The sequence below is a fragment of the Heterodontus francisci genome, chromosome 13, assembly GCF_036365525.1.
Source record: "Heterodontus francisci isolate sHetFra1 chromosome 13, sHetFra1.hap1, whole genome shotgun sequence".
Lineage (NCBI taxonomy): Eukaryota > Metazoa > Chordata > Chondrichthyes > Heterodontiformes > Heterodontidae > Heterodontus > Heterodontus francisci.
Genome location: NC_090383.1, coordinates 28,906,397 through 28,933,390, shown reverse-complemented (window position 1 = coordinate 28,933,390; position 26,994 = coordinate 28,906,397). Strand labels below are relative to the sequence as shown.

At 45.7% G+C, this 26,994-nt stretch overlaps 1 protein-coding gene across 2 annotated transcripts in view; it reads left to right on the top strand.

Moving 5' to 3' along the window:
- The window catches only part of LOC137376313 (parkin coregulated gene protein homolog), a 415,075-nt gene extending 394,615 nt beyond the window's left edge, over positions 1 to 20,460 (top strand). For both annotated transcript variants that reach the window (XM_068044611.1, XM_068044610.1), the window contains one exon: positions 20,115 to 20,460. In XM_068044611.1, coding sequence (XP_067900712.1) covers positions 20,115 to 20,275 — 161 coding nt within the window. In that variant the 3' untranslated portion in view covers positions 20,276 to 20,460. The remainder of the gene's footprint in view (positions 1 to 20,114) is intronic.
- Positions 20,461 to 26,994: the final 6,534 nt, after the last annotated feature.

Here is a 26,994-nt window from a genome sequence, read left to right as displayed (position 1 = left end):
AAGATTTATTAAAAATATAGTTCATCTCCTGTAGTGTTGCTTGCAGAGAGAAACAAAAATGTGTTTCTCTACCAGTAGCTGTTTTCTACTTTTTTTCAGTCTTTTTGTGTTCTACTGAATTTCTTTCTACACATGGCCCCTACACATTAACTTTACTGACAGACTGAATCTCTATGTCATATGTTCGTTAATGCACATGGGTTGAGAAATTGGATGGTACTTAAACTGGGGCACATTCCTGGTGCAGCACATACTGCATGCACCTAATGCAGCAGGCAGCAGGACCATGGCAAATTGGTCTGCCGGCCTCATTACGACAGTACCAGTGACCTGGCCTGTTGAGGATGAAGAGGCAACTCGTGAGTCTCAGAAGTGGGGAGGGAAAGTGAGGATCCGAGGGGTGAGGTAATTGCAAGGCGGTGAGGTAATTGGGAGGTGGTTTGAGCAGTGGCCCATGGTTTTAATGTGGAGCCACATTCAGGTAACTAGAAAACTTTAAGCTCACCTTTTAAGTGGCAGCCGCCAGCAGTCCCTTTAAGAACACCTGGCATGGCTGTTGCGCATTTGAGAAAACTGAGCTGCATGCATAGCACATGCTGTGGTTAGTCACCAACGAGTTTTACAAAGGGGCCTGAAACAGCGATTAAACCGCTGATTTGCATAGCGCTGGAGGACTGCAGGGTGCCCTAACTAATATGGCATGTAGCACACTTCTGGTGCGACCAGAGGTGCGCATCACACCGCATTGGGTCCTGCAGAATGCCCATTTTCACTGGTAAAATAGGTACTGCATAATCTAATTTTTAGGCCATGATGTACAAGATAGTAGCTAACATGGGGGCCAAGTAGTTACCAGAATCAAATAGGAATCAAATGGAGCTGCTGCAACACATGTAAGTGGAAGCTGAGGTTGGAAGGAAGTGTGGGGAGATTCTGGGGCTGGACTATTGCATTTGATGCAGTAGGCATGGGAGGGGGTGGTGCAATGTGGGTGGTGAACTGTGAGCCATCACTAATGGAGGTGGGGGCCAGGGGGCCTTCTGCAAGGAACACAGAGCGGTCCAGGGAATAGCGAGGGAAAGGTTTTGCGAGAGGTAGGTTACCAAGAATGTGCAGGAGAAGGAGAGAGCCCACCTCACATGGGACTGATCCAACCTATCTTCATGGCCCCTCCTGAGGAGGAGGAGCAACGCGGAGGGAGGCACCTGCAGGGCCACAGCAGGAATGGCAGGAGCAGCAAGAGGGTCAGCCTCTGGGTGGGCACGCTGGAGAAGGGCACTGAGGAGCATTCCAACAGCCTCCTGCACAAAGAAGGCCCTATCCTGGGAAAGAGTCTACCTACATAGCTCAACTATCTGCAGATATCCAAGTGGCAGTGTCAGCGGAGACTGGGACTCTCTGGGGAGGAGGTCACCAACTTAAGTGCAGGAAGTGCTGAGGCCCATGGGGTTTGTTGGACACCCAATACCGCTGGCTCTGAAGATAACCATGGCTCTCAGCTTCTACGCCTCCAGATCTTTTCAGGGATCCACTGGGTACATGTGTGGTATCTCCCAGCCTGCGACCTATTGGTGCATCAAGGAGGTAACCAATGCCATATTCAAGAGGGCCAGCAACTATGTGCAATAATGAACTGACCCGGACAGTCAGGTGGAGAGGTCCATTTGGTTCAGGGCCATCACTGGATTTCCCCAGGTGCAGGGTGTGATCGACTGCATGCATGTGGCCATCAAGGCTCCCATGGACCAACCAGAAGCTTTCATCAACATGAAGAGCTCCCATTCCATCAATGTCCAACTGGTTTGCGACCAATCGAAAGCAAATCCTTCAGACTGTTCCCGGGAAGCAGCCATAACGCCTACATACTTCAGCAGTCCTAGGTGCCAGAGCTATTCTGGCCACTTTCGCGCCTTCAGGGATGGATCTTTGGGGCAAGAATTACCATTGAAGACATGGCTGCTCATGCCTGTGAGGAGCTCCCGCAGTGCAGCAGAGGAGAGGTAAAATACTTGCCAAGGGTCAACCCGAGCGACCTTAAAGCAGGCCATTGAGCTACTGAAGATGAGATTCAGGTGCCAAGACCGGTCTTCAGTATGCCCCAGTGAATGTCTTACGTTTTGTGGTGGTCTGCCGTGCTCTGCACAATCTAGCATTGCAGAGCAGGAAGGCCTTGAATAATGAGGACATCGTTGATCACCACTCCTTCTCCAATGAGGAGCATGTGGAGGAGGCTGCTGAGCAGGTGGTACAAGATGAGGAACCCCTTGCACTAGAGGCAAGGGAGGGACAATCTCATACATACTTGGTTTCTTGTGTTGCTGATGCCCTGTCACTTTCTGTGCGATAAAGGCTCACCTCTGTGTGGACCTGCTGTCGCCACCTTCATCTCGCGCTCCATCACCTAGGTTCAAATCTGAGGAGCTGCCCAAATGCGGCCTTTCCTAACTCTAGCAGCCCATTGAGGGAACAAGGCTGCAGATGACATCTGACGAGGCAACAGGATATGGAGGGATGACTAACAGCAGTAAGGCCAACATTTATTGATTAGCTCTACAATATAATGCCTTAATATGTACAAAGTCTAAACACCTGTGAACCCCAGGTGTGTCTAGGTGCTCTTAACGCACTTACGTGTGCTCCTACGAGGTGCCACCCCTGCACTTGCAGCTGCATTGGAGGCAGAATGCTGATTGGGCTGCCCCGTGGCTTGGGATGACCTTGGCAGCCTTCCTCTAGCTGCCTGAGGCCTGAAGGGCCCTGGCACGCTGAGAGACGACTGCACTGGTGCAAGACCCTCTTTTGTCGTTGCAGCTATTGGATGCGCTGGGTTCACTGGCAGAGGGGCCAAGGAGCCACTGCCCACACTCAGCATGCCTTGAGAGGAGCCCCTAGATGTAGAAAGCAGCCGCTTCACCTCCCTTGCAAGGCACACTTGCACCTCCCTGCTGACCTGAGAAGGTGAGGACCTGGTGGAGTCTCCAGGCGCCTCATCCCTCTCTTGCTTTGCCACTACTGCACAGAGCTCATGGACAAGATGATGGCATGTAGATACGTGCTTATCTCCGGCATCCACTGACTTTTTTTTAATTCATTCATGGGATGTGGCCGTCGCTGGCCAGGCCAGCATTTATTTCCCATCCCTAATTGCCCTTGAGAAGGTGGTGGTGAGCTGCCTTCTTGAATCGCTGCAGTCCATGTGGGGTAGGTACACCCACAGTACTATTAGGAAGGGAGTTCCAGGATTTTGACCCAGCGACAGTGAAGGAACGGCGATATAGTTCCAAGTCAGGTTGGTGTGTGTCTTGGAGGGGAACTGGCAGGTGGTGGTGTTCCCATGTATTTGCTGCCCTTGTCCTTCTAGTTGGTAGAGGTCGCGGGTTTGGAAGGTGCTGTCTAAGGAGCCTTGGTGCATTGCTGCAGTGCATCTTGTAGATGGTACACACTGCTGCCACTGTGCGTCGGTGGTGGAGGGAGTGAATGTTTGTAGATGGGGTGACAATCAAGTGGGCTGCTTTGTCCTGGATGGTGTCGAGCTTCTTGAGTGTTGTTGGAGCTGTACCCATCCAGGCAAGTGGAGAGTATTCCATCACACTCCTGACTTGTGCCTTGTAGATGGTGGACAGGCTTTGGGGAGTCAGGAGGTGAGTTACTCGCCTCAGAATTCCTAGCATCTGACCTGCTCTTGTAGCCACGGTATTTATATGGCTACTCCAGTTCAGTTTCTGGTCAATGGTAGCCCCTAGGATGTTGATAGTGGGGGATTCAGCGATGGTAATGCCGTTGAATGTCAAGGGGAGATGGTTAGATTCTCTCTTGTTGGAGATGGTCATTGCCTGGCACTTGTGTGGCACGAATGTTACTTGCCACTTATCAGCCCAAGCCTGGATATTGTTCAGGTCTTGTTGCATTTCTACACGGACTGCTTCAGTATCTGAGGAATCACGGATGGTGTTGAACATTGGGCAATCATCAGCGAACATCTCCACTTCTGACCTTATGATTGAAGGAAGGTCATTGATGAAGCAGCTGAACATGGTTGGGCCTAGGACACTACCCTGAGGAACTCCTGCAGTGATGTCCTGGAGCTCAGATGATTGACCTCCAACAACCACAACCATCTTCCTCTGTGCTAGGTATGACTCCAGCCAGCGGACGGTTTTCCGCCTGATTCCCATTGACCTCAGTTTTGCTAGGGCTCCTTGATGCCATACTCGGTCAAATGCTGCCTTGATGTCAAGGGCAGTCACTCTCATCTCACCTCTTGAGTTCAGCTCTTTTGTCCATTTTTGAACCAAGGCGGTAATGAGGTCAGGAGTTGAGTGGCCCTGGCGGAACCCAAACTGAGCGTCACTGAGCTAAGCAAGTGCCGCTTGATGGCACTGTTGATGACACCTTCCATCACTTTACTGATGATTGAGAGTAGACTGATGGGGTGGTAATTGGCCGGGTTGGACTTGTCCTGCTTTTTGTGTACAGGACATACCTGGGCAATTTTCCACATTGCAGGGTAGATGCCAGTGTTGTAGCTGTACTGGAACAGCTTGGCTCGGGGCGCGGCAAGTTCTGGAGCACAGGTCTTCAGTACTATTGCCGGAATATTGTCAGGGCCCATAGCTTTTGCAGTATCCAGTGCCTTCAGTCATTTCTTGATATCATGTGGAGTGAATAGAATTGGCTGAAGTCTGGCATCTGTGATGCTGGGGACTTCAGGAGGAGGCTGAGATGGATCATCAACTCGGCACTTCTGGCTGAAGATTGTTGCAAATGTTTCAGCCTTATCTTTCGCACTGATGTGCTGGGCTCCCCCATCATTGAGGATGGGGATATTTGTGGAGCCACCTCCTCCAGTTAGCTGTTTAATTGTCCACCACCATTCACGGCTGGATGTGGCAGGACTGCAGAGCTTAGATCTGATCCGTTGGTTATGGGATCGCTTAGCTCTGTCTATCGCATGCTGCTTACGCAGTTTGGCATGCAAGTAGTCCTGGGTTGTAGCTTCACCAGGTTGACACCTCATTTTGAGGTATGCCTGGTGCTGCTCCTGGCATGCCCTCCTGCACTCTTCATTGAACCAGGATTGGTTTCCTGGCTTGATGGTAATGGTAGAGTGGAGGATATGCCGGGCCATGAGGTTACAGATTGTGGTTGAGTACAATTCTGCTGCTGCTGATGACCCACAGCGCCTCATGGATGCCCAGTTTTGTATTGCTAGATCTGTTCGAAATCTATCCCATTGAGCACGGTGATAGTGCCACACAACACGATGGACGGTATCCTCAATGTGAAGGCGGGACTTCGTCTCCACAAGGACTGTGCGGTGGTCACTCCTAACAATACTGTCATGGAGAGAAGCATCTGCGGCAGGCTGATTGGTGAGGACGAGGTCAAGTATGTTTTTCCCTCGTGTTGGTTACCCACCACCTGTCTCATAACCAGTCTAGCAGTTATGTTCTTTAGGACTCGGCCAGCTCGGTCAATAGTGGTGCTACTGAGCAACTCTTGGTGATGGACCTTGAAATCCCCCACCCAGAGTACATTTTGTGCCCTTGCCACCCTCAGTGCTTCCTCCAAGTGGTGTTCAACATGGAGGAGTACTGAGTCATCAGCTGAGGGAGGGCGGTAGGTGGTAATCAGTAGGAGGTTACCTTGCCCATGTTTGACCTGATGTCATGAGACTTCATGGGGTCCGGAGTCGATGTTGAGGACTCCCAGGGCAACTCCCTCCCTACTGTATACCACTGTGCCACACCTCTGGTGGGTCTGTCCTGCCGGTGGGACAGGACATACCCGGGGATGGTGATTGCCGTGTCTGGGACATTGTCTGTCAGGTATGATTCCGTGAGTATGACTGTGTCAGGCTGTTGCTTGACTAGTCTGTGGGACAGCTCTCCCAACTTTGGCACAAGCCCCCACATGTTAGTAAGGAGGACTTTGCAGGGTCGACAGGGCTGGGTTTGCCGTTTTCAGTACCTAGGTCAAAGCCGGGCGGTCCGTCCGGTTTCATTCCTTTTTATTGACTTTATAGCAGTTAGGTACAACTGAGTGGCTTGTTAGGCCATTTCAGAGGGCATGTAAGAGTTAACCACATTGCTGTGGGTCTGGAGTCACATGTCGGCCAGATCAGATAAGGACAGCAGATTTCCTTCCCTGAAGGACATTCATGAACCAGATGGGTTTTTACAACAATCGACGATGGTTTCATGGCCATCATTAGATTAGCTTTTTAATTCCAGATTTATTAATTAAATTCAAATTCCACCTTCTGCTGTGGTGGGATTCGAACCCTTGTCCCCAGAGAAATACCCTGGGTTTTTGGGTTACTAGTCCAGTGATAATACCACTACGCCACCGCCTACCCAGACTGGTCTGTTGGAGCTGGCTCTCCATGAGGGTTGCCAGTCTCTTCATGGAGGAAGCCATGTGCACACACACCTGAGACATGGCAACACTCATGGCCTTGGTTGGGCTCCTCCATCATCTGCGCATGGGTGCGCATCGCCTCCGGAAGCTCTGCCAGATGTTCCCTTACCTCTCCCTGCACCTCCAGCCAGTGCTGTGTTGCCAATGACTCCAGTTGCACGTCATCAGCCTGGGGCTCAGCAGAGGCCTTGCCTCCAGCAGTCCTCCAGCTGTCATTGGCCTCAGCTGTCATAGCCTCCATCAGCTGCTTGGGCATATCTGTGATCTGACCAGCTTGTGACCCTGAATCTAATCACGAAGGCATACGCACTGATGTGTGAGGATCTGCGCTGATGGAGCGTGCAGGGGAATGATGTGATGGTACACCCTCTGAAGATCCCTCCCTCTCCTAGAAGGAGATGGATGACCCCACTCTCCGCAGCCACATGTTCTTTGGGATTACCGAGAACAGCATGACAGAACACAAACATTTAGGGGTTAACGGCTTCACATCTCCTCAACCTAACCATGCATGATGTGGAGCTCCATATATCCAGTGTTGGCTACATGAGCACTATGCCTCATGTGTCGCCCAGACGTATCCTTCTGCCCCTCATTCACTGAATTTCTTGTGTTAATACTCCTGTCTCACCATCAGTAATTGCTTGGTTGCCCTGTGATTCAGCTATTCGCAGGACCTCCATCTCAGCCAGTGTCATGGTACGGCGGTCTGGGAGGCTTCCAACAGTCTTAGCCCTTTATTATTGTGTACCCATTTCTCCTGCAAGCAGAAGAAGGAACACTGTAAGTCTCCCACGAAGATTAGCGCAACACTTATGCTGGTGACAGCCCTTTAGCCTATGATGAAGACCCATGGGCTGGTGACAGCCCTTTAGCCTGTGATGAAGACCCATGGATGCCTCCACTCTCCAGGGACCTGGTGCAGGTCAGCAAAGACAGATGGCTGCCTATCGCCGAGATGAAGCCATGCATCTGAAAGGATAGGCTCTGCCTCACCCCTTTGCCCCCAACTGGGTGGTCTCTCCCTCCCATCCAGCGCATCGTCTCACATTGCCACATACAAGCCCCAAAGAGAAAAGCAGTATGGAAAAACTCACCTTGGCAAAGTCGAGGAGATCATTGACCCACTTGTGGCATTGCACCCACGTTTGAGGAATGTGACACCACAGCTTCTGCCCTCCTCTGCAGTCTCCATCCAGACTTGCTTGGTCAGGCGGACCTCTCTCTTCACATCTTGGGCACAGAACCTCCCACCTTGCCCTTGCAACCTGGAGAAGAACCTGCAGAGAGGCATCACTCAACAATGGGGTCATCCGGTGTCTTTCCTTTGCTATGGTTGCAACAGGCTCCCAATCAACTCCTTGGGTCTCTGGTGGAGTGGTGCAGGGGTCTTCTGTTCTTGTGGAAGGGTGTCGGGGTCTTCTGTACTGGTGGAAGTGCCTTCTGCAATGTTGCTGAGGCAATTGTTTTATCCAAGGCAGCAGTGTATGCAGGTCTGGCAGCCCTTTAAATATGGTGCCAGCACCTGCCTTTGAATCAGATGATGCTGCCATCAGCATATTGTTGCCTGACCCTGCTCCTTAATTGAACAGGACCTGTGCCTCCGGTTAGTTAATTGGCCAACCATTGTGTTATCACGTTTGGCTGGCCACTTGAAGCTTGAGCGGAAGTGGCACCCGCTTCTGCTGCCGCCACCGAGACATGCAGCCTCCAAACAAAATTCAGCTATTTGAGAGTAGATGTGTTTTCTATTTTCACTTCTGAAAGATATGGCTCTAATTTTTACACAATGACCCCTGGCCTACGCCACAATTTTTAAGTTCTTATCCTTATTTTCATGGCCTCATTGCTTCCTATCTCTGTAACTTTCTTCAGCTCTGCAACCCACTGAGATCATAAAATCATAAGATCAAAAGAAATAGGAGCAGGAGTAATCCATTCTGCCCCTCAAACCTGCTCTGCCATTCAACAAGATCATGGCTGATCTGATTGTGGCCTCAATTCCATTTTCTTTCCAGCCCTCATAATGTTTGACTCCCTTGGCGATTAAAAATCTGCCTAACTTAGTCTTGAATATGTTCAATGACCACTGGTCTCGGGAAGAGAATTCCAAAGATTAACAACCTTCTAAGAGAAGTAATTCCTCCCCTTCTTGGTCTTAAATGGGAGACTCCTTATTTTTAAATTGTGTCCCCAGTTCTAGATTCCCCCAGGAGGGGAAAGGAGAGGTAGCAGCTACCCTGTCAAGCCCCCTCAAAATCCTATATGTTTCAATATGATCACCACTCATTCTTCTAAGCTCCAATGAGTATGGCTTCAACCTGCTCAACCTTTCCTCATAAGACAACCCCTTCAGCCCAGGATCTCTGAGCTCCTCCATTTCCAGCCTCTTGCGTATTTCTGATTTTCATCGCTTCGCCATTGGCAGCCATTCCTTCAGCTGTGGGAACCCTAAGGCCTAGAATTCCCTTCCTAAACCTCTCCCCATCTCTAGCTCTCTCTCCTCCTTTAAAACACTAAAGGGGCATAGGGGTGACATGGTTTTTTGTTAGATGTTTGTTCAGCAAGATTATTAAGTGTTACAGAACCAAGGCAGTTAGATAAATTTAAGGTACAGATCCACCATATTCTGCAGCAGTGGGTGTGTCAGCTTATATTTCAGACACATCTTCAAGCAGACTAACAAGAGTTGTAGCATCAAGGGACATCTGTGTCGTGAGATTGCTGTTTCATATATATAATCTGTAAATTGTGAATTACAGATTAGCGGGACAAGAATTTCAATTCCACATAAATACAGTTGGTGCTGTGCGAACATTTGTGAGGAGCGTTAAGTTTTTCATTAACAAGCGATGTATATGGGGCTGGATTTTCCCAGCTCTTTGGAGATGGGCTGGGAGGTGACTGGGCTGGAAGGATATCCCAACGTCTTCCCACTGCCACAGCATATTGCCAGCGGCACGAACCTTAGCGGTGTGTGGTCAATTGAGCCACTTAAGGGCCCAATTAAGGTTCACTTTCTGCCCCTGCAGGCATTTTGCCCACATCGGGAAAGCCTGCCACTGCGTGGGGAGACCACCAGGTAACCCTGGTGACCTCCCAGGGGGCTCCAAGGGGGCCCTCCTTGATAGTACTCCATGACCCATGGAGCGGCCCCCTGGCAGCAATGGCCACCCCTGGGCCTAAGTCGCTACCGATGCAATAACACCCCCCCAACCCCTGATCGCTGGGGCCTGCCTGTCAGGTCCTGGTTTGCTCAGGATACCCTATCTGTCTTTGATGCCGCCTTGACACTGAAGTGACCTCTCCCTCATGCTGTAGCCTCAGCAGTGGCCACTGTTGTATGATCGCTTTAAGAGTGATGCCCCTTGAAGAACTCAGTCTGCTAATGAGCTAAGTACCAGGATGTAGTCATGTGACTAGAGGCCATGGTCACTCTGCACTGCAACACCCTGGGCAAAGGTTCTGTATATAGTTTGCTCTGTGTTGTATGTATTTGTTTTAGCTGTTAATAAACCTTCTAGAGATCTTCAAGAAACTGGAATCCACATAGCTCATTGTGTTGCTTAAGATAACACACAGAAATGCAAGATTTGGTGGCAGCAGTGGGATACAGTGGTGATTGCTTGAAGACCACAGGTGAAACAGCAAACAAGATTTAAAAGCAGTACCAGAAGACAGAAGTTCCAGTAGTACAGAAAATAGAAGAAAATTAAGGCTTACTTACTCCACAAATTGTGAATATATTTGAGCTGGGCAAGTCCGGGCAAGCAGCCAGCTGAGTCGGGAGCCCCTTGCTGAACAAAGAAAAAGTGTGCCAAAATTCAAAGAAAGAGAAAAAAGCGGGCTGTAATTGGGAACAATGCAGAGTCAATAGAACAAGTTTCAAAACAAGTTTTAAGTCACAAATAGAAAAGTCATCATAAGTACAGTGATGAAGGCACACACAGAGTTGAACAAAGTTAAATATAAAGCAGAAAGCACAGCAGATACACTGCTGGAGGTGCATACGGATTATCTTTATTTTAATAGGCTTACTGAAACATCTTCTCATATCCATAGAGTCCAAAAAAGGCAAAAGAACAGCAGAAGGATGGATATCAAATTTCCCAGCATGAACTGGAAGGCCATTGATATCCCATCCGAGTTCAAACATTTTAAACAAAGAATGCAGTTATGCTTCATAGACCAAGCTGTTGTAGAACCAGAGAAGCAAGCTGTGAAAATACTGATAGCAGTTGGAATTGAGGGGTTCTACAGAATCTATACCTCTGCCCTATCTGAAGAGGACCAGAAATTTCCCGCAAAGATATGGAAAGTGCGAGAAGATCAGCTTCAGGTAAGAGTGAATTTTAGAATTCATCATCAGGGATTGATGTCCTACAGGCAACAGCCACATGAATCAATAGATCAATTCATCAGTAGATGCCGTAGTAAGGGCAAAGAATGCAATTTTTCAGAAACTCAGCTCTCAGAGTGAATAATGGAGCTGCCTCTACACCTATTGAAGCGTTTCAAAAAGACCTCTTGGGGGAAAAAAGGCATTGATGCTCTGCTAGAAGATGGCAGGAAATACAAAGTCAATGTAGCTGGATAACAGCATCTGCAAGCACTAGGTGAAGCCAACAGTTTTGGCACAGTAATGAGATCACAAAAAGCAAGCAAGCTGTGTGGTAAGTGTGGTTTGTCCCACTCACCACGAAGTTGTCCTGCATTTCAAGATCTGTGCAAGGCATGCGGTGTAAAAGGACACTGTGCCCCGCCTATGCAAGAAATCTGGCTTCAGAGATGCAGCGAGAAGTCACAATAAGACACAAACAAACAGAAGACAGGCACAGCAGCATGGCAACAGCAGCAAGGAGAGCGCCAGTGACCTGCATAAACACAATCCAATACATGAAGTCCACATTGAAATAGACCTGAGATAAGACTCAGAGTGGAGCGATTCTCAGCCAGAAGACAAGCAGGCGTTTCACATTGTGAACCCAACATATTGTGTTGATGAAGTCAAACAACTGGAAGCTTTTGCTACTATTAATATCATGTGCCCAAAGAAAGTTGGCAAACACACAGTCAGGGCTAAGATTGACACGGGAGCTAGTGCAAATATCCTACCAGTCCAAATCCTGAAGGATATACACCGGGGTTGTTGGAAATTATTGGTACAACCAACAACTGCAAAGTTAACTGCATGCAATGGGTCACCCATCCCTTGCAGTGGTGCACTAACAATGCAATGCAGATATGCAAGTCAGCATGGAAACCACAAATATTTTACCTGGTAGATACGAGTGGACCAGCAGTGGCAGGACTATCAGCGTGTATGGACTTCAACAAAGTGACTATCCACGAGGTCACCAAGATACCCATTACAACAGAAGAGACCAAGGGTACCCACATTAATTCACTCCAGGACTAACAACAAATGTACCTGGACAGGTTCGATGCCATAGGAGATTTCAAAGGTGATGCCATACTGCACCTCAGAGAGGATGCACTCCCTGCATTGATTGATGTTGTAACCATTGAGAAGCAAAGGCTAGCAGTGGGGAGCACTTTCAACGTCTTTAGGCACATGCAAACGATGCACCTGTGTGTCCCACTCCACTTCAGTAATGCTGTGCAAGCCGTGGCCATTGACCACATGTGCATTGCATGCATGAAAAATTCAAATAGCCCTTTGTGGTGCTGAGAGGCAGGTAAGAGTAAGATTAATCGCCTCTTTTAAGTCTGGTGGTCCAATTGTAATGCCAGCCAGATGTAAATATATTTTTAATTCATTTTTTATATGGAAGAAGAAAATATAATTTTGGTGGGCCTCTATTTTATATGTAATTTTCTCAGATGGGTATTCTGTGAGGCCATATCGTGGAACTTTGTTTTAGTGGGAAAAATTAATCTCAAGGTTAGCCCCAATGAAATTCTTCCACTCTGCACTTTACAAATATAATAACAGGCAAAACAAAGCATTCTCTATGAGTATAACTAAAGTTGCCATTGCCCTTTGACTAGATGGAATCACTGTCAGTCTGAAGTTTGTACGATCGTATAAATTTTGACAGTGATGCATTTAAACCCAGATAGGCAGACTACACATTCACTTTGATTTGCTAGAAAAACACTAGGTTGTAGATATTAGTAATACAATGAACATTGGTTTCTTCCTTGCTCTATTCACTCTTAAGCCATGATATTAGCACTGCCCATCTGATGGGAATGGGGCAGGCATGTCATTGAAACAGGGTTAGAGTACTTGCCACTGCATTCTCAATGCGTTACTGCCCACCATCATTTTAACTGCGCACTTTTCAAAGGCAGCTAGGTGCCCACCATAGGCAGGTGGGCCTCATAATAAGAGCACAAGAAATTGGCCATTCGGCCCCTCAAGCCTGCCCTGCCATTCAATAAGATCTTGGCTAATCTGCCACAGACCTCAAATCTTCATTCGTGCCAGCTCCTCATCGCCCTCAACTCACCGATATTTCAACAATCTGTCTACCTCCTCTTTAAATACCTTCAGTGATCTAGCCTCTACAACTCTCTGGGGTACAGAACTCCAGACATTCACTACCCACTGGGAAGAAATTCCTTCGCACCTCAGTTTTAAATGTCCCCTTATTCTGTAACTATGTCCCCTAGTACGAGATTCCCCCACTAGTGGAAACATCTTCTCAACATCTACCCTGTCAAGCCCCCTCAGAATCTTGTACGTTTCAATAAGATCACCCCTCAGTCTTCTAAACTCTAACGAATAAAGGCCTAACCTGTTAACCTGTTTAGCTGTTCTTGATAAGTCAACCCCTTCATCCCAGGAATCAGTCTAGTGAATCTCTTTTGAACTGCATCCAATGCCAGTATATCCTTTCTTAAATACAGGGACCAAAACTGTACATAGTACTCCAGGTGTGGCCTCACCAACACCCTGTACCGTTGTAACAAGACTTCCCTAATTTTAAACTCCATCCCCTAGCACTGAAGGCCAAAATTCTATTTGCCTTCTTAATTACTTGCTGCACCTGCATGCTAACTTTTTGTGTTTCATGCACAAGAACACCCAGATCGTGCATGCAAACGATGCACCTGTGTGTCCCACTCCACTTCAGTAATGCTTTGCAAGCCGTGCTGCACTTTTTTGAAGTGTCTCTCCATTTAAATAATAGTCTGCCTTTTGATTCTTCCTACCAAAGTGCATGACCTCACACTTCCCTACATTAAACTCTATCTGCCAAGTTTTTGCCCACTCACTCAACCTATCTATATCCCTTTGCAGATTCCTTATGTCTTCATCACAACTTGCCCTCCCACCTATTTTTGTTTCATCAGCAAATTTGGATATATTACACTCTGCCCCCTCCTCCAAGTCATTAATATAGATAGTAAATAATTGAGGCCCTAGGACTGAACCTTGTGGCACTCCACTAGTTACGTCTTTCCAACCTGAAAAAGACCCATTAATCCCGACTCTCTGTCTTCTGTGAGTTAAGTAATCCTCAATCCATGCTAATACATTACCCCCAATACCTTGAGCTGCTATCTTGTGCAATAATCTTTTATGTGGCACCTTATCGAATGCCTTCTGGAAATCCAAATATACTACATCTACCGGTTCCCCTTTATCAACTCAAAAGAACTCTAGCAAATTTGTCAAAAATGATTTCCCTTTCACAAAACCGTGTTGACTCTGTTTGATTGTGTTAAGCTTTTCTAAATGCCCTGCTATTTCTTCCCTAATAACGGACTGCAGCATTTTCCCAACGACTGATGTTAGGCTGACTGGCCTATAGTTTCTTGCTTTATGTCTCCCTCCCTTGAACAGGGGCATCACATTAGCAGTTTTCCAATCCGCTGGGACCCTGCCGGAATCCAGTGAGTTCTGGAATATTTCGATTTATGCCTCCACTATCTCTGCAGCCACTTCCTTTAAAACCTTTGGATGTAGGCCATCAGGTCCTGGCAACCTGTCTGCCTTTCAACTCATTTGTTTGTCAAATACGTTGTCCCTCATGATAGACACTGTCACAAAATCTTTCCTCCCATTAGCTCCTTGCTTATCTGATATCTGTGGGATGTTCATAGTGTCCTCCACGGTGAAGACCGATGCAAATTATTGGTTTAAATTGTCTGCCATTTCCCTGTTCCCCGTTATCAATTCTCCAGTCGCATCCTCCAAGGGTCCCATGCTCACTTTAGCTACTCTCTTTCTTTTTATACACCTGTAAAAGCTCTTGCTGTTTGTTTTTATATTTCTTGCCAATTTACTTTCATAATCAATTTCCTTCCTCTTTATTAGCTTTTTAGTCATCTGCTGCTGGTTCCTAAAAAATTCCAAATCCTCTGGCCTACCACTAGTTTTCGCTGCTTTGTATGCCTTAATTTTTGATTGGATACTCTCCTTGACCGCCTTTGTTAACCATGGGTGGTTCATGCTTCTTTTTGACCGGGACAAATTTTTGTTGAGCATTATGAAATATCTGCTTAAGTATCTGCCACTGCTCATCCACTGACCTTCCCCATAATCTATTTTTCTAGCCCGCTTTAGACAACTCTTTCTTCATACCTCTGTAATTGCCCTTGTTTAAGTTGAGGACACTGGTTTGAGACCCCAGTTGCTCGCCCTAAAACTGAATTTGAAATTCTGCCATGTTGTAATCGCTACCTCCTAGAGGATCCTTAACAGCAATATCTCTTATTAATCCTACCTCATTAGACATTACTAGATCTAAAATAGCCTGTTCCCGGATAGGTTCTGCAACATATTGCTCGAAGTAACAATCCCTGATGCACTCTACAAATTTGTCTTCCATGTTACCTCTGCCAATCTGATTTGTCCAGTCAATATGCAGATTAAAATCACCCATGACAATTGTCGTGCCCTTCTTACATGCCTCCGTTATTTCCCGATTTATACTTTGTCCTACAGTGAGGCAACACTTCGGGGGCCTATCGACGACTCCCACCCGTGACTTCTTCCCCTTGCTATTCCTTATTTCCGACCAAACTGATTCCACATCACGATCTATTGCACCTATATCACTACTCACCACCGCACTGATACCTTCCTTTATTAACAAAGCTACCCCACCTCCTTTTCGTTTTTGTCTATTTTTCCAGAACGTGGAATACCCTTGAGTATTGAGTTCCCAGTCTTGGTCACCCTGCAACCATGTCTCTGTAATAGCTATCAAGTCATACTCATTAATTTCAATTTGTGCTGTCAACTCATCTATCTTGTTACAAACACTGTGTGCATTCAGATAAAGAGCCTTAAGCTTTGACTTTTTGCCATTATTACTCATTCTGGTTCTAATTTCTGCTGTACTCTTCTGCTTATATTTTCTGCCCCTTCCTGTCACACTTTGATTATCGTTCGCCTCTTCACTACCCTGCACCTCTGCTCTTTTGTTTCTTTTTGATTTTTTAAACTGCCCTTCAATTGAACCCTCCCCCCCAATAATTAGTTTAAAGTCCTATCTACAACCCTAGTTATACGATTTGCCAGGACACTGGTCCCAGCATGGTTCAAATGAAGCCCGTCCCAACGGAAAAGCTCTCTCCTTCCCCAGAACTGGTGCCAGTGCCCCATGGATCGGAATCCATTTCTCCAACACCAATCTTTGAGCCATGCGTTTACCTCTCTAATCTTATTTACCCAACGCCAATTTGCACGTGGCTCAGGTAGTAATCCGGAGTTAATTCCTTTGTGGTTCCGCTTTTTAATTTAGCCCCAAGCTGCTCATAGTCCCTCAGCAGAACCTCTTTCCCAGTCCTAGCTATGTCGTTGGTACCTACGCGGACCACGACAACTGGATCCTTCCCCTCCCACTCCATGTTCCTCTCCAGCCCAGAAGAGATGTCCTTAACCTTCACACCAGGTAGGCAACACAGCCTTCGGGACTCCCTGTCTTTGCTGCAGAGAACCATATCTATTCCCCTAACTATGTTATCCCCTATTACTACTGCATTTCTCTTTTCTCCCCCCACTTGAATGGCGCTCTGAACCACGGTGTTATGGTCAGTTCGCTCATCCTCTCTGCAGTCTGTGCACTCGTCCACACCGAGAGCAAGAACCTTGTACCTATTGGATAAGGGCACTGGCTGTGGCTCCTCCAAAGCTAAATTCTGGATTCCCAGACCTGCCAAACTCACAACCATGCCCTCCTATCCCTGACCACAGTCCAAATTTAATGTAATTAATCAAAGGGGTGTGACTGTCTCCTGAAAACAGTGTCCAGGTAACTCTCCCCCTCCCTGATGTGTTGCAGCGTCCGCAGCTCAGACTCCAGCTCATGAATACATTAAAAGCAGACTCTTATGACATAATTAGGACCCTGACACAATTTTAACTAAAAATCGTGCCCAGTGCTAGACCAGTAAAACCAGGTGGCGAGTGAATTGGGAGCCAGTTGATTAAGTTATTTTTAAATTTTTGTTTTGTTTTCTTGTGGGCTAAGAGGAACAGATTCAGGCAGCAGACTACCCATGAAGATGAGGCCCAGGGGTAAAAATTTCCTAAGCCTCATGAGGCGGAAGACCTAACAGTTTCCTGTCTGGCATGACAACCTATCCCCACCAGCTCCGCACCACCAGAACCCCTACCTGCGTGACTCCTGCTGGGAGTTAGAATCTGGGCATTTGTCTCTGCAGTGAGTGCAAATGGGACTTGTCTATAAATATTTCTGCAGTTTTGTGATTAATGAGGTCAAGACTGAACCAGTTTACAAAGCACTGCAACAGTGCAACAAAAGTCTGCCCCCCCCACCCCCATTCAGTGCACTCTTAGCTTTCAAGTACGATGTAACCAGATCTTAAGAATTAGCCCCTGTCCACAATGCAGTCTTTCTCATAAATGTAGTGGTAATTAAGGTCCAATTTCTCTTTTCATAGATTTCACAGAAACAGACAATTCAAAACACTGGGTGCTGCAAAATGTGACCTGAACCTAAAATGATTTGCCCCAAATATATTAAAATATTTCTGTCAAGAATTGTTTCTATGCTTGTTGCAAACTGTATTACAAAGTAAAAATAAAAAAGATTTGAGTTCAAACTGTGCACTGAACCTTCCAGATACTGTAAATCTAATAGCAGACATATACTTTCTTGCAATTAAACCTAAATAAATGTTTAATACAAAATTATTTGAAGTAGTATTCTTTAATCTATTAATATTTACTATATTGTTCTAAAACTACTGCTTCTCTTGTTACGTGAAGCTTTACAGTATCAAATAGAAACAGAAAATAACCATCATTAAACCGTCATCAAAATAACCTATAGACTGATGTTGAATGTGGCAATTTTCTTTCATATTTGTTACAACTTCAAAACCTATGAGATCCATGCCCTTGGTTTGCTCTGCCATCCCTGACTACTTTCCAGTTCCTCTTTAGAATGGTTCCTTGTTGAATGAAAACATGCCCACTGACTGCCAGCACCCCTCCGATCCACCTCACTCTCAGCAACTGCAAAGAACTGATAAAACTGCAACCTGTGTTCATTCCCCTGCTACCCTATGGTCAGCTCAGGGAAGGTCAGTGCAACACTGTGCGTGCACATGGCACTCAATCTCAGAACATGACCTGCAGATAAAAGAATCAGAACCTTTATAGGGCCATCACACAAGCTGAAATACTTCAGAGGAGCAGCTGCACCCCAAAAGATTTCCCCTCATTCCACATGGGCCAGCTCAGGAACCCCCATAATGAATACTAAATACAAAAGAGGGACCAGAATCATCTTTTTCACACTTTTTCCTAGTAATGCTCCATCATGAAGACAAAGTAACAGAGCAGCCCAATCCTAACAATAGACTTTTACATCACAGAAGGAAACCAAAGAGGCTATTGTGTCCATTGTGCCTGATTTTTTGCTAGAGCAATCCAGAACTAACCTCATTCTTTCCCCATAGCCCTGTATCTTACTCCGCTTCAAATGCTTATCTAATTTTCCCTTAAAAGATGCAATGGTCTCTTCCTGAACCATTCCCTGTGGCAAAGCAATCTGTGATCCAACCAGTTCCATAAGGAAATCTCTCCTAACCTCTCTCTTCACTCCATTTACGAACAATTTTAAATTGTTGAGCCTTTGACATTGACTTCGAAAGCAGAGGAAATTAATCAAAAATCTTTATAATTTTCAGCATTTCTATTAAATCTTTCAGAGGGGTGCTTTGACACCCTTCCCAGGAGCCAGCACCCTATTCCAGAATTTCTGGTTCTGTTTGGCATGCAGTTGCCTGAGGTACATCCCTGGTGATTAAGTGACTCCACTTACTTTGGTAGGGTCAGCGCCATCATGAGCAGATACACCTGGCACTTATGTCAATATGTCAGCCCCACAAATTTTTGGCTCCAATACAAATGGTGTATGCAGGTAAAACAGCCATCCTTCTTCAATAAATAAAAACAAGAAATGCTGGAACCACTCAGCAGGTCTGGCAGCATCTGTGGAAAGAGAAGCAGAGTTAACGTTTCGGGTCAGTGACCCTTCTTCGGAACTCCTTTCAGATTTCCAGCATCCGCAGTATTTTGCTTCTTCAGTAAATGTCTGTCCACTCGTCATTCACTAACAAGCTGAAACTAGGTAAAACTTCAGAATTCCATTCACCAAATCTTTCATTGATGGAAACTATGGGAAACTAGATTGCGCTGGGCTGAGCTGGCAAAGAATAGCAATGGGTTGCATAGCAGTTGAACATCATAGAGGAGTGTCTAATAGCAGCAGTGTGCAAAACAGTAAAATGAGCAGCAGTAGTATGTTGTGAACTATATTGGAATAACAGTAGAGCACTGTAATGCAGTGAAAAGGCAAAAGAATCATGAGCTATTTAGTGATCTTAACTGTCTCTAAATCTAAAAGCTTACTCAGTGTTTGTGTCTCTCTGGACTTCATGGGACCTTCAACAGGAAGGATGGTAAATTGATTAATTTCATGTCAAAACTGGTTTATGTTACATCTCAACTCCTGCTATAGCTTGAATTTGGACAATCTTTTGGGTCATGTACAATAGTACAGACCTAGTGTTGTGTGACCTAACAGAAACCCTCAGCCATAAAAAAAACTCAAAACATTACATTGGATTATTTCATTTACTCCATAAAGTCTTATATGTCATCACTGAGTTTTTCATGAGACAGAATCGACAGATATTAAAATCCTTTCTAAGGTTACAGGATACACTCAATAATGTGCATCATGTATGACAACATAGGATTAGAAATACTGCTTGTGGAAGTTGCCAAGGAAGCAACCAAATAACCAGGAGTTTCCTGGCATTTCAATCCTCAACAGATCTTTATTCTTGCTTACAGTTACAGGTGCAAGGCCAGCCAGTGGTAGTCAGCTCTTTACTGCTGGTCTTGTTTAGAAATTAGTTTTCTTTTATTCATTCATGTGATGTGGGCATTGCTGGCTAGGACAGCATTTATTGCCCATCCCTAATTGCCCTTGAGAAGATGGTGGTGTGCCGCCTTCTTGAAGTGCTGCAGTCCATGTTGGGTAGGTACACCCACAGTGCTGTTAGAAAGGGAGTTCCTAGTTAGACCACACAAAGATTGCCAGTCAGTTGAATATGAATTTATGAAACTTACAAGTGGTCCTTTTGAAAGATAAAGGTGCACTGCTTTAAATTCTGTGCTGGCACACTACCAGATTTTAATGCTTTGTTTTTCTTTGCGTTTTTCTTTTAAACTATAGTTAATACAGGAGATGGCATTGACTACAGCCAGCAGAAAAGAGAAAACATTGGTGACCTAATTCAGGAGACCCTGGAGATCTTTGAGCTGTATGGAGGAGAAGATGCCTTCATTAACATCAAGTACATGATCCCAACTTATGAGTCATGTATTTACAACTGAACCAATAAACAGGTCTGAAGAAGTATGTTGTATTAATTTATGTAAGTAGGAATTATGTAAGACTAAATGCATCAATTACACCATCAAGTGAACTATAATTGTGTTCTTGTTTTCTTTATTGTTTCTTAACAATTGTTCCTTTATGAGTGTGTGCATTTAAGCTGCCGTTGGACTCAAACTTCTGATGCTCTGAACAATAAAAGCAATTTTCTTACATAGCTAAATGATTCCTATTCTGTTTAGCCCACCATGAAATGATGTCACAGACTATAAATAGGGGCTTACAGTGGTAGTTTTGTAGGTGAGTATAGCACTCCAGCTGAATTTCAGTTAAGCAACTGTATTGATTGTTGTGTACAAAGGAGCAATGGTTTTGAATTGCTTTGTTTGATAGGAAGTAAGTAGGATCTAACGGACATTTGAGATACAATGGAGATGAGTTGAACAAAATGAGTTGAACAAAGTGGACAGAACAATGACAGATGATGTTAAATATAAGTGTGAAGTACTGCACCTAGGAAGAAAAAACTGGGTGACAAATAGTTAACCAAGAAATAGTTAGACTAGAGGAGAGGTCTTCACATGGTGAATCATTGGACACAAGTGTGCAGGAGCTAGGGCAGGGATAGGACACCATAGGTCCCAGCTTTCCAGAGTGCAAAATCACATATTAGTTCTGCTGCAGTGGACTCAGATGCTGATTTCCACATCACATGAAATAGGTTCATGCACATATACCTGGGATTGTTAGATACACTGAGCAGCCTCCCAGCGAGCTTGCACATTTGCACAGAGCATGGTCGAGTCCAGCTCGAATGTTTGTCAAAGCTTTGTGCAGAGCATGGAAATCCTTCTCTCCAACATACAGTGATCAGTCAACTCCTTGAATAAGAGAGTGGCACCCATAATGATGGAGCCTCTCCCAACAGCTGTCATGCGGGTCCAGACGCCTACTACCTTGACTTTCAGGGCCAGCATTGACAGGGACTGCTAGAGCTTATAGCATTAGGAGCACTGAGGCGCAGTCCCAGAATTTCGGCGTTGGCTCTGTGAGAGATCAGGGCAACAGTGTGTTTGATCCCCTGCCACCAACTCCACCATTGCCTTTGTTAAGGCCACAAAGCCACCTTGGCCAGACTACCCCAGCCCATGCCGATGCTGTAGTTTGCAGCCAGGCCCTCAAGGCTCACAGCTGCTCGTGGTCACACACCACGCCCATCAAATGTGCACTCAGTGGAAGCTCATCAGATTAGAATAGGCAAACGAGCACAAAAGGCAGGCAATAAAGGCTTGCATAAGTGTGAATCATATTTATTCCTGTGAACCATTAGACATAGATCGACATCAGTTATTTAGTAACTCAGGGCTGAATTTTATCAGCCCGTCGCAGGTTCCGGCAGTGGCACTGGATGCAGATGCCATTGCTGCACAGCATGGGCTGCATTTTGAAAGCCCACAGCCAAAATAGGTGGCGGGCGAAAAACATGGCAGCCCACACACACAGGGTGCACGTTGCGGAGCCGCCGCGATTCCAAACACAGCAGCTCATTAGCATGGCCGGGACAGCCGCTCCCCACCCTCCCCGGCCGAGGATGTGGAGGAGGCGAGCGAGCCATCCCAAGCAACGGCGTCCAGAACCAATGCACAGGCGCCGGCACCATTTTTAAAGGGCTTACAGCCCGAAATGACCATTTTAATTTTGAAAGTGACAGTCATTTTACAGTTTATACAAATGAATGAAAAAATCTTTCTCTGCCTTCTCCCAACCCCCCACCCCCTGCACCACAACCAATGGCATTACACATCATTCCTGCCCTTAAGGTCCTTTCTAATCCTAACGTTTAAAATAGTAAAGGAACTGGTGGTAAGCTTAATAAAATATATAAAAAAAGGAAAATAAAATAAATAATTGAATAAAATAATGAAGTAGTTAATTAAAACACATTAATGATGGCAGGGCAGGTGATGTGTCATGCCTGCAGCATGTGGGAGCTCCTGGATGCCAGTGTGATCCAGGGAAAACACATCTGCAGTAAATTTGCGGCTCAAAGATCTTCGGCTCAGAATCACTGCACTGGAGGCCGAGCTGCAGACACTGTAACACATCAGGAAGGAGGAAGGTTACCTGGACTTTTAGTACCAGGAGGCGGTCACACCCCTTAGGATAGGCTCTTCTGATTTGGTCAGTGGTCAAGGACAGGAGAGTGTGGCTGCAGCCGAGGCAGGTAAGGGGACCCAGAGGGCAGGACTGCAGGATCCTCAGCCTTTGCGATTGTCCAACAGGTTTGAGGTTCTTTCAGCTTGTTTGGATGAGGGGGCTGCAGGGTGAATGAGCAACCTGACCATGGCACCATGATACAGGAAGCCATTCAAGTGGAGGGAGAAAATAGGAATGTAGTGGTAGTTGGGGACAGTATAGTTAGAGGGATTGACACTGTTTTCTGCAGCAAAGAGCAAGAGTCTAGACAGCTGTGTTGCCTGCCTGGTGCCAGGGTTCGGGACATCTGCTCAGGGCTGGAGAGGGACTTACAGTGGGAGGGGAAGGATCCAGTCGTCGTGGTCCATGTAGGTATCAATGACATAGGCAGGACAAGGAAAGAGGTTCTGCATAGTCAGTATGAGCGAATAAATGCCAAATTAAGAAGCAGAACCTCAAAGGTAATAATCTCTGGATTATTACCTGAGCCATGTGCAAATTGGCATAGGGCAAATAAGGTCAGAGAAATTAATGCGTGGCTCAAAGACTGGTGTGGTAGAAGTGGATTCCCGTTTGTGGGGCACTGACATCGATACTGGGGAAAGTGGTGGCTGTACCATTGGGACAGTCTACACCTGAACTGTGCTGGGGCTGGTGTTCTAGTGAGCCGCATAACTAGGGAAGTAGAGAGGGTTTTAAACTGAATTGTGGGGGCAAGGGATCAAATTTGGGAAGATATGGTAAATCAAGGAGTAGAGACAAGGCATGAGAGAAATGAAAACCAGACAGTGACAGGAAGGGACAGAGCATACAAATCTAAGAGTAAATCAACAGATAAGGCTGGAGGTTACAAAAATAATAAAAGGACAAAACTAAAGGTTCTGTATCTGAATGCATGTAACATTCGAAAAAATACAGATGAACTGAGAGTGCAAATAGAAATAAATAAGTATGATCTGATAACCATTACAGAGATATGGCTGCAGGACGACATAGATTGTGACCTGAATATTGAAGGGTACATGACATTTAGGAAGGACAGGAGGCTAGGAAAAGGTGAAGGAGTAGCTCTCTTAATTAATGATGGTATTAGCGCAATAGAGAGGGATGATCTAAGTTCAGGAGACCAGGATGTAGAAGCAGTTTGGGTAGAGATGAGAAATCATAAGGGCAAGAAGCCACTTGTGGGAGTGGGGTACAGGCCACCTAACATTAACCACACTGTAGGATGGGGTATAAAGGAGGAAATAATGACAGCTTGTCAGAAAGGTACAGCGATTAATATGGGGGATTTTAAACTACATAAAGACTGCAAAAATCAGATGGGCAGAGGTAGCCTACATAGAATGCTTTCAGGATAATTTCTTGGAACAGTACATTCTGGAGCCAACCAGAGACCTGGTATTGTGCAACGAGATAGGATTAATTAATGACCTCATAGTTAAGGCACCCCTAGGTAGGAGCAATCATAATATGATTGAATTTGACATTCAGTTTGAGGGAGAGAAGAGTGGGTCCAAGATTAGTATTTTAAACTTATATAAGGGCAATTATGAGGGCATGAAAGCAGAGCTAGCTAAAGTGAACTGGCGAATTAGATGAAGGGATAGGTCACTAGAGATGCAGTGGCAGATATTTAAGGGGATATTTCAGAATACACAGAATAGATGCATTTCAATGATGAAGAAAAATTCCAAAGGTGGGACCCGCCATCCGTGGTTAACTAAAACAGTTAAAGATAGTATCAAACTTAAAGAAAAAAACAATAATTGCACAAAGATGGGAGGCAGATCAGAAGATTGGACATAAGATAAAAAAACAGCAAAGAATGACTAAAAGATTGATAAGGAAGGTAAAATTAGAGTACAAGAGAAAGCTAGCTAGAAATATAAAGACAGATTGTAAGAGTTTCTATAGATATTTTTAAAAGAATTGGTCTTCACTATTGAGGATACAAATAACATCCCAGTATTAGCTGTAAGTCAGGAAATTAAAGAGAGGGAGGAACTCAAGAAAATTACAATCACCAGGTAAGTGGTACTGAACAAATTGTTGGAGCTGCGGGCTGACAGGTCCCCGAGTCCTGATGGACTTCATCCTAGGGTGTTAAAAGAAGAGGCTAGTGAGATAGTTGATGTATTAGTTTTAATTTTCCAAAATTCCCTAGATTCGGGGAAGATTCCGTTAGATTGGAAAATAGCGAATGTATCTCCTTTATTCAAAAAGGGGGGAGACAGAAAGCAGGAAACTACAGCCAGTTAGCTTAACATCTGTCTTAGAGAAAATGTTAGAAGCTATTATTAAAGATGTTATAGCAGGGCATTTAGAAAAATTCAAGGTAATCAGGCAGAGTCAACATGGTTTTGTGAAAGGGAAATCATGTTTTACCAATTTATTGGAGTTCTTTGAGGGAGTTACATGTGCTGTGAATAAAGGGGAATCGGTGGATATATTGTACTTAGATTTCCAGAAGACATTTGATAAGGTGCCACATCAAAGCTTATTGCAGAAATTAAAAGCTCATGTTGTAGGGGGTAACATATTGGCATGGATCAAAGATAGGAGCGGCACAGTGGCGCAGTGGTTAGCATCGCCGCCTTTTAGCTCCAGTGATCTGGGTTCAGTTCTGGGTACTGCTTGTGCGGAGTTTGCAAGTTCTCTCTGTGACTGCGTGGGTTTTCGCTGGGTGCTTGGTTTCCTCCCACAGCCAAAGACTTACAGGTTGATAGGTAAATTGGCCATTGTAAATTGCCCCTAGTGTAGGTAGGTGGTTGGGGATGTGGTAGGGAATATGGAATTAATGTAGGATTAGTTTTAGTGGGTGGTTGTTGGTCAGCACAGACTCGGTGGGCCAAAGGGCCTGTTTCAGTGTTGTATCTATAAATAAATGAATAAGATTGGCTAGCTAACAGGAAACAGAGAGTAGGCATAAATGGGTCATTTTCTGGTTGGCAAGATGTAACAAGTGGTGTGCCATAGGGATCTGTGCTGCGGCCTCAACTTGTTACAATTTATATAACTGACTTAGATGAAGGGACCGAAGGTGTGGTTGCTAAATTTGATGATGACACAAAAATAGGTAGGAAAGTAACTTGTGAAGAGGACATAAGGGGGCTACGGAGGGATATAGATAGGTTAAGTGAGTGGGCAAAGACCTGGAAAATGGAGTATAATGTGAGAAAGTGTGAAAGTGTCCACTTTGGCAGGAAGAATAAAAAAGAAGCATATTATCTAAATGGTGAGAGATTGCAGAGCTCTGAGATGCAGAGGGATCTGGGTTTCCGAGTGCATGAATTGCAAAAGGTTAGTTTGCAGGTACAGCACGTAATTAGGAAAGCTAATAGAATATTATCGTTTATCGCGAGGGGAATTGAATACAAAAGTAGAGAGGTTATGCTTCAGCTATACAGGACATTGGTGAGACCACATCTGAAGTATTGCGTACAGTACCTTATTTCAGGAAAAATGTAAATGCATTTGAGGCAGTACAGAGAAGGTTTACTAGACTAATACCTGGAATGGACGGGCTGTCTTACGAGGAAAGATTGGACAGGCTCGGCTTGTATCCGCTGGAATTTAGAAGAGTAAGAGGTGACTTGATTGAAACATATAAGATCCTGAGGGGTCTTGACAGAGTGGATGTGGAAAGGATGTTTCCCCTTGTGGGAGAATCTAGAACTAGGGGTCACTGTTTAAAAATCAGGGGTCGCCCTTTTAAGACAGAGATGAGGAGAAGTTTTTTCTCTCAGAGGGTCGTGAGTCTTTGGAATTCTCTTCCTCAAAAGGCAGCGGAAGCAGAGTCTTTGAATATTTTTAAGGCAGAGGTAGATAGATTCTTGATAAGCAAGGGGGTGAAAGGTTATCGGAGGTAGGTGGAAATGTGAAGTAATCAATACAGCCATGACCTTATTGAATGGTGGAGCCAGCTCGAAGGGCCAAGTGGCCTACTTCTGCTCCTAATTCGTATGTTCGTATGCTACAACCCCACGCCCCCGGAATACCTACCGTGAATATATGACCTATCCCCCCCCGCAAAGTTCAGAACCTTTGTCCTTTACCTCTTCCCATCACCCCCCCAACCAATCCAAAGAGTTTGACCCCGCTCCCCTCTCCCGCACTGAGAAAATACCTCCTACCCGCCCCCCTCCCTACAGGAGTCGGCCTCGTTTCCCTGGACGGGGATTCGAAGGCGCGGCATTGCCAGCCGCCAGAATGAAGATTGGTGCGGAAAATAAGAAGGCAATGGGACCTTCATTAATTCAGGTATGTTAGTTTATTTACATATGGAAATCGTGGTCCCGTCGCCAAATGGCCGGGGGGTCTTCACGAGGCCTTTCTGCCTCCGTTGAGATACCCACATCGGGGTTGGTGGCTGGCCTCGTCCGTAGCGATCTTCATCCCCCCTGCCACTGTTCCTGTCTTATGAGTGCAGCACGCCGACCGCAATCACACGGTGACTGGTGCATTTGAATGCTGGAGGCACTGGGGCTGTCCCATTGGTGGACGGGGATGGGAGATGAGG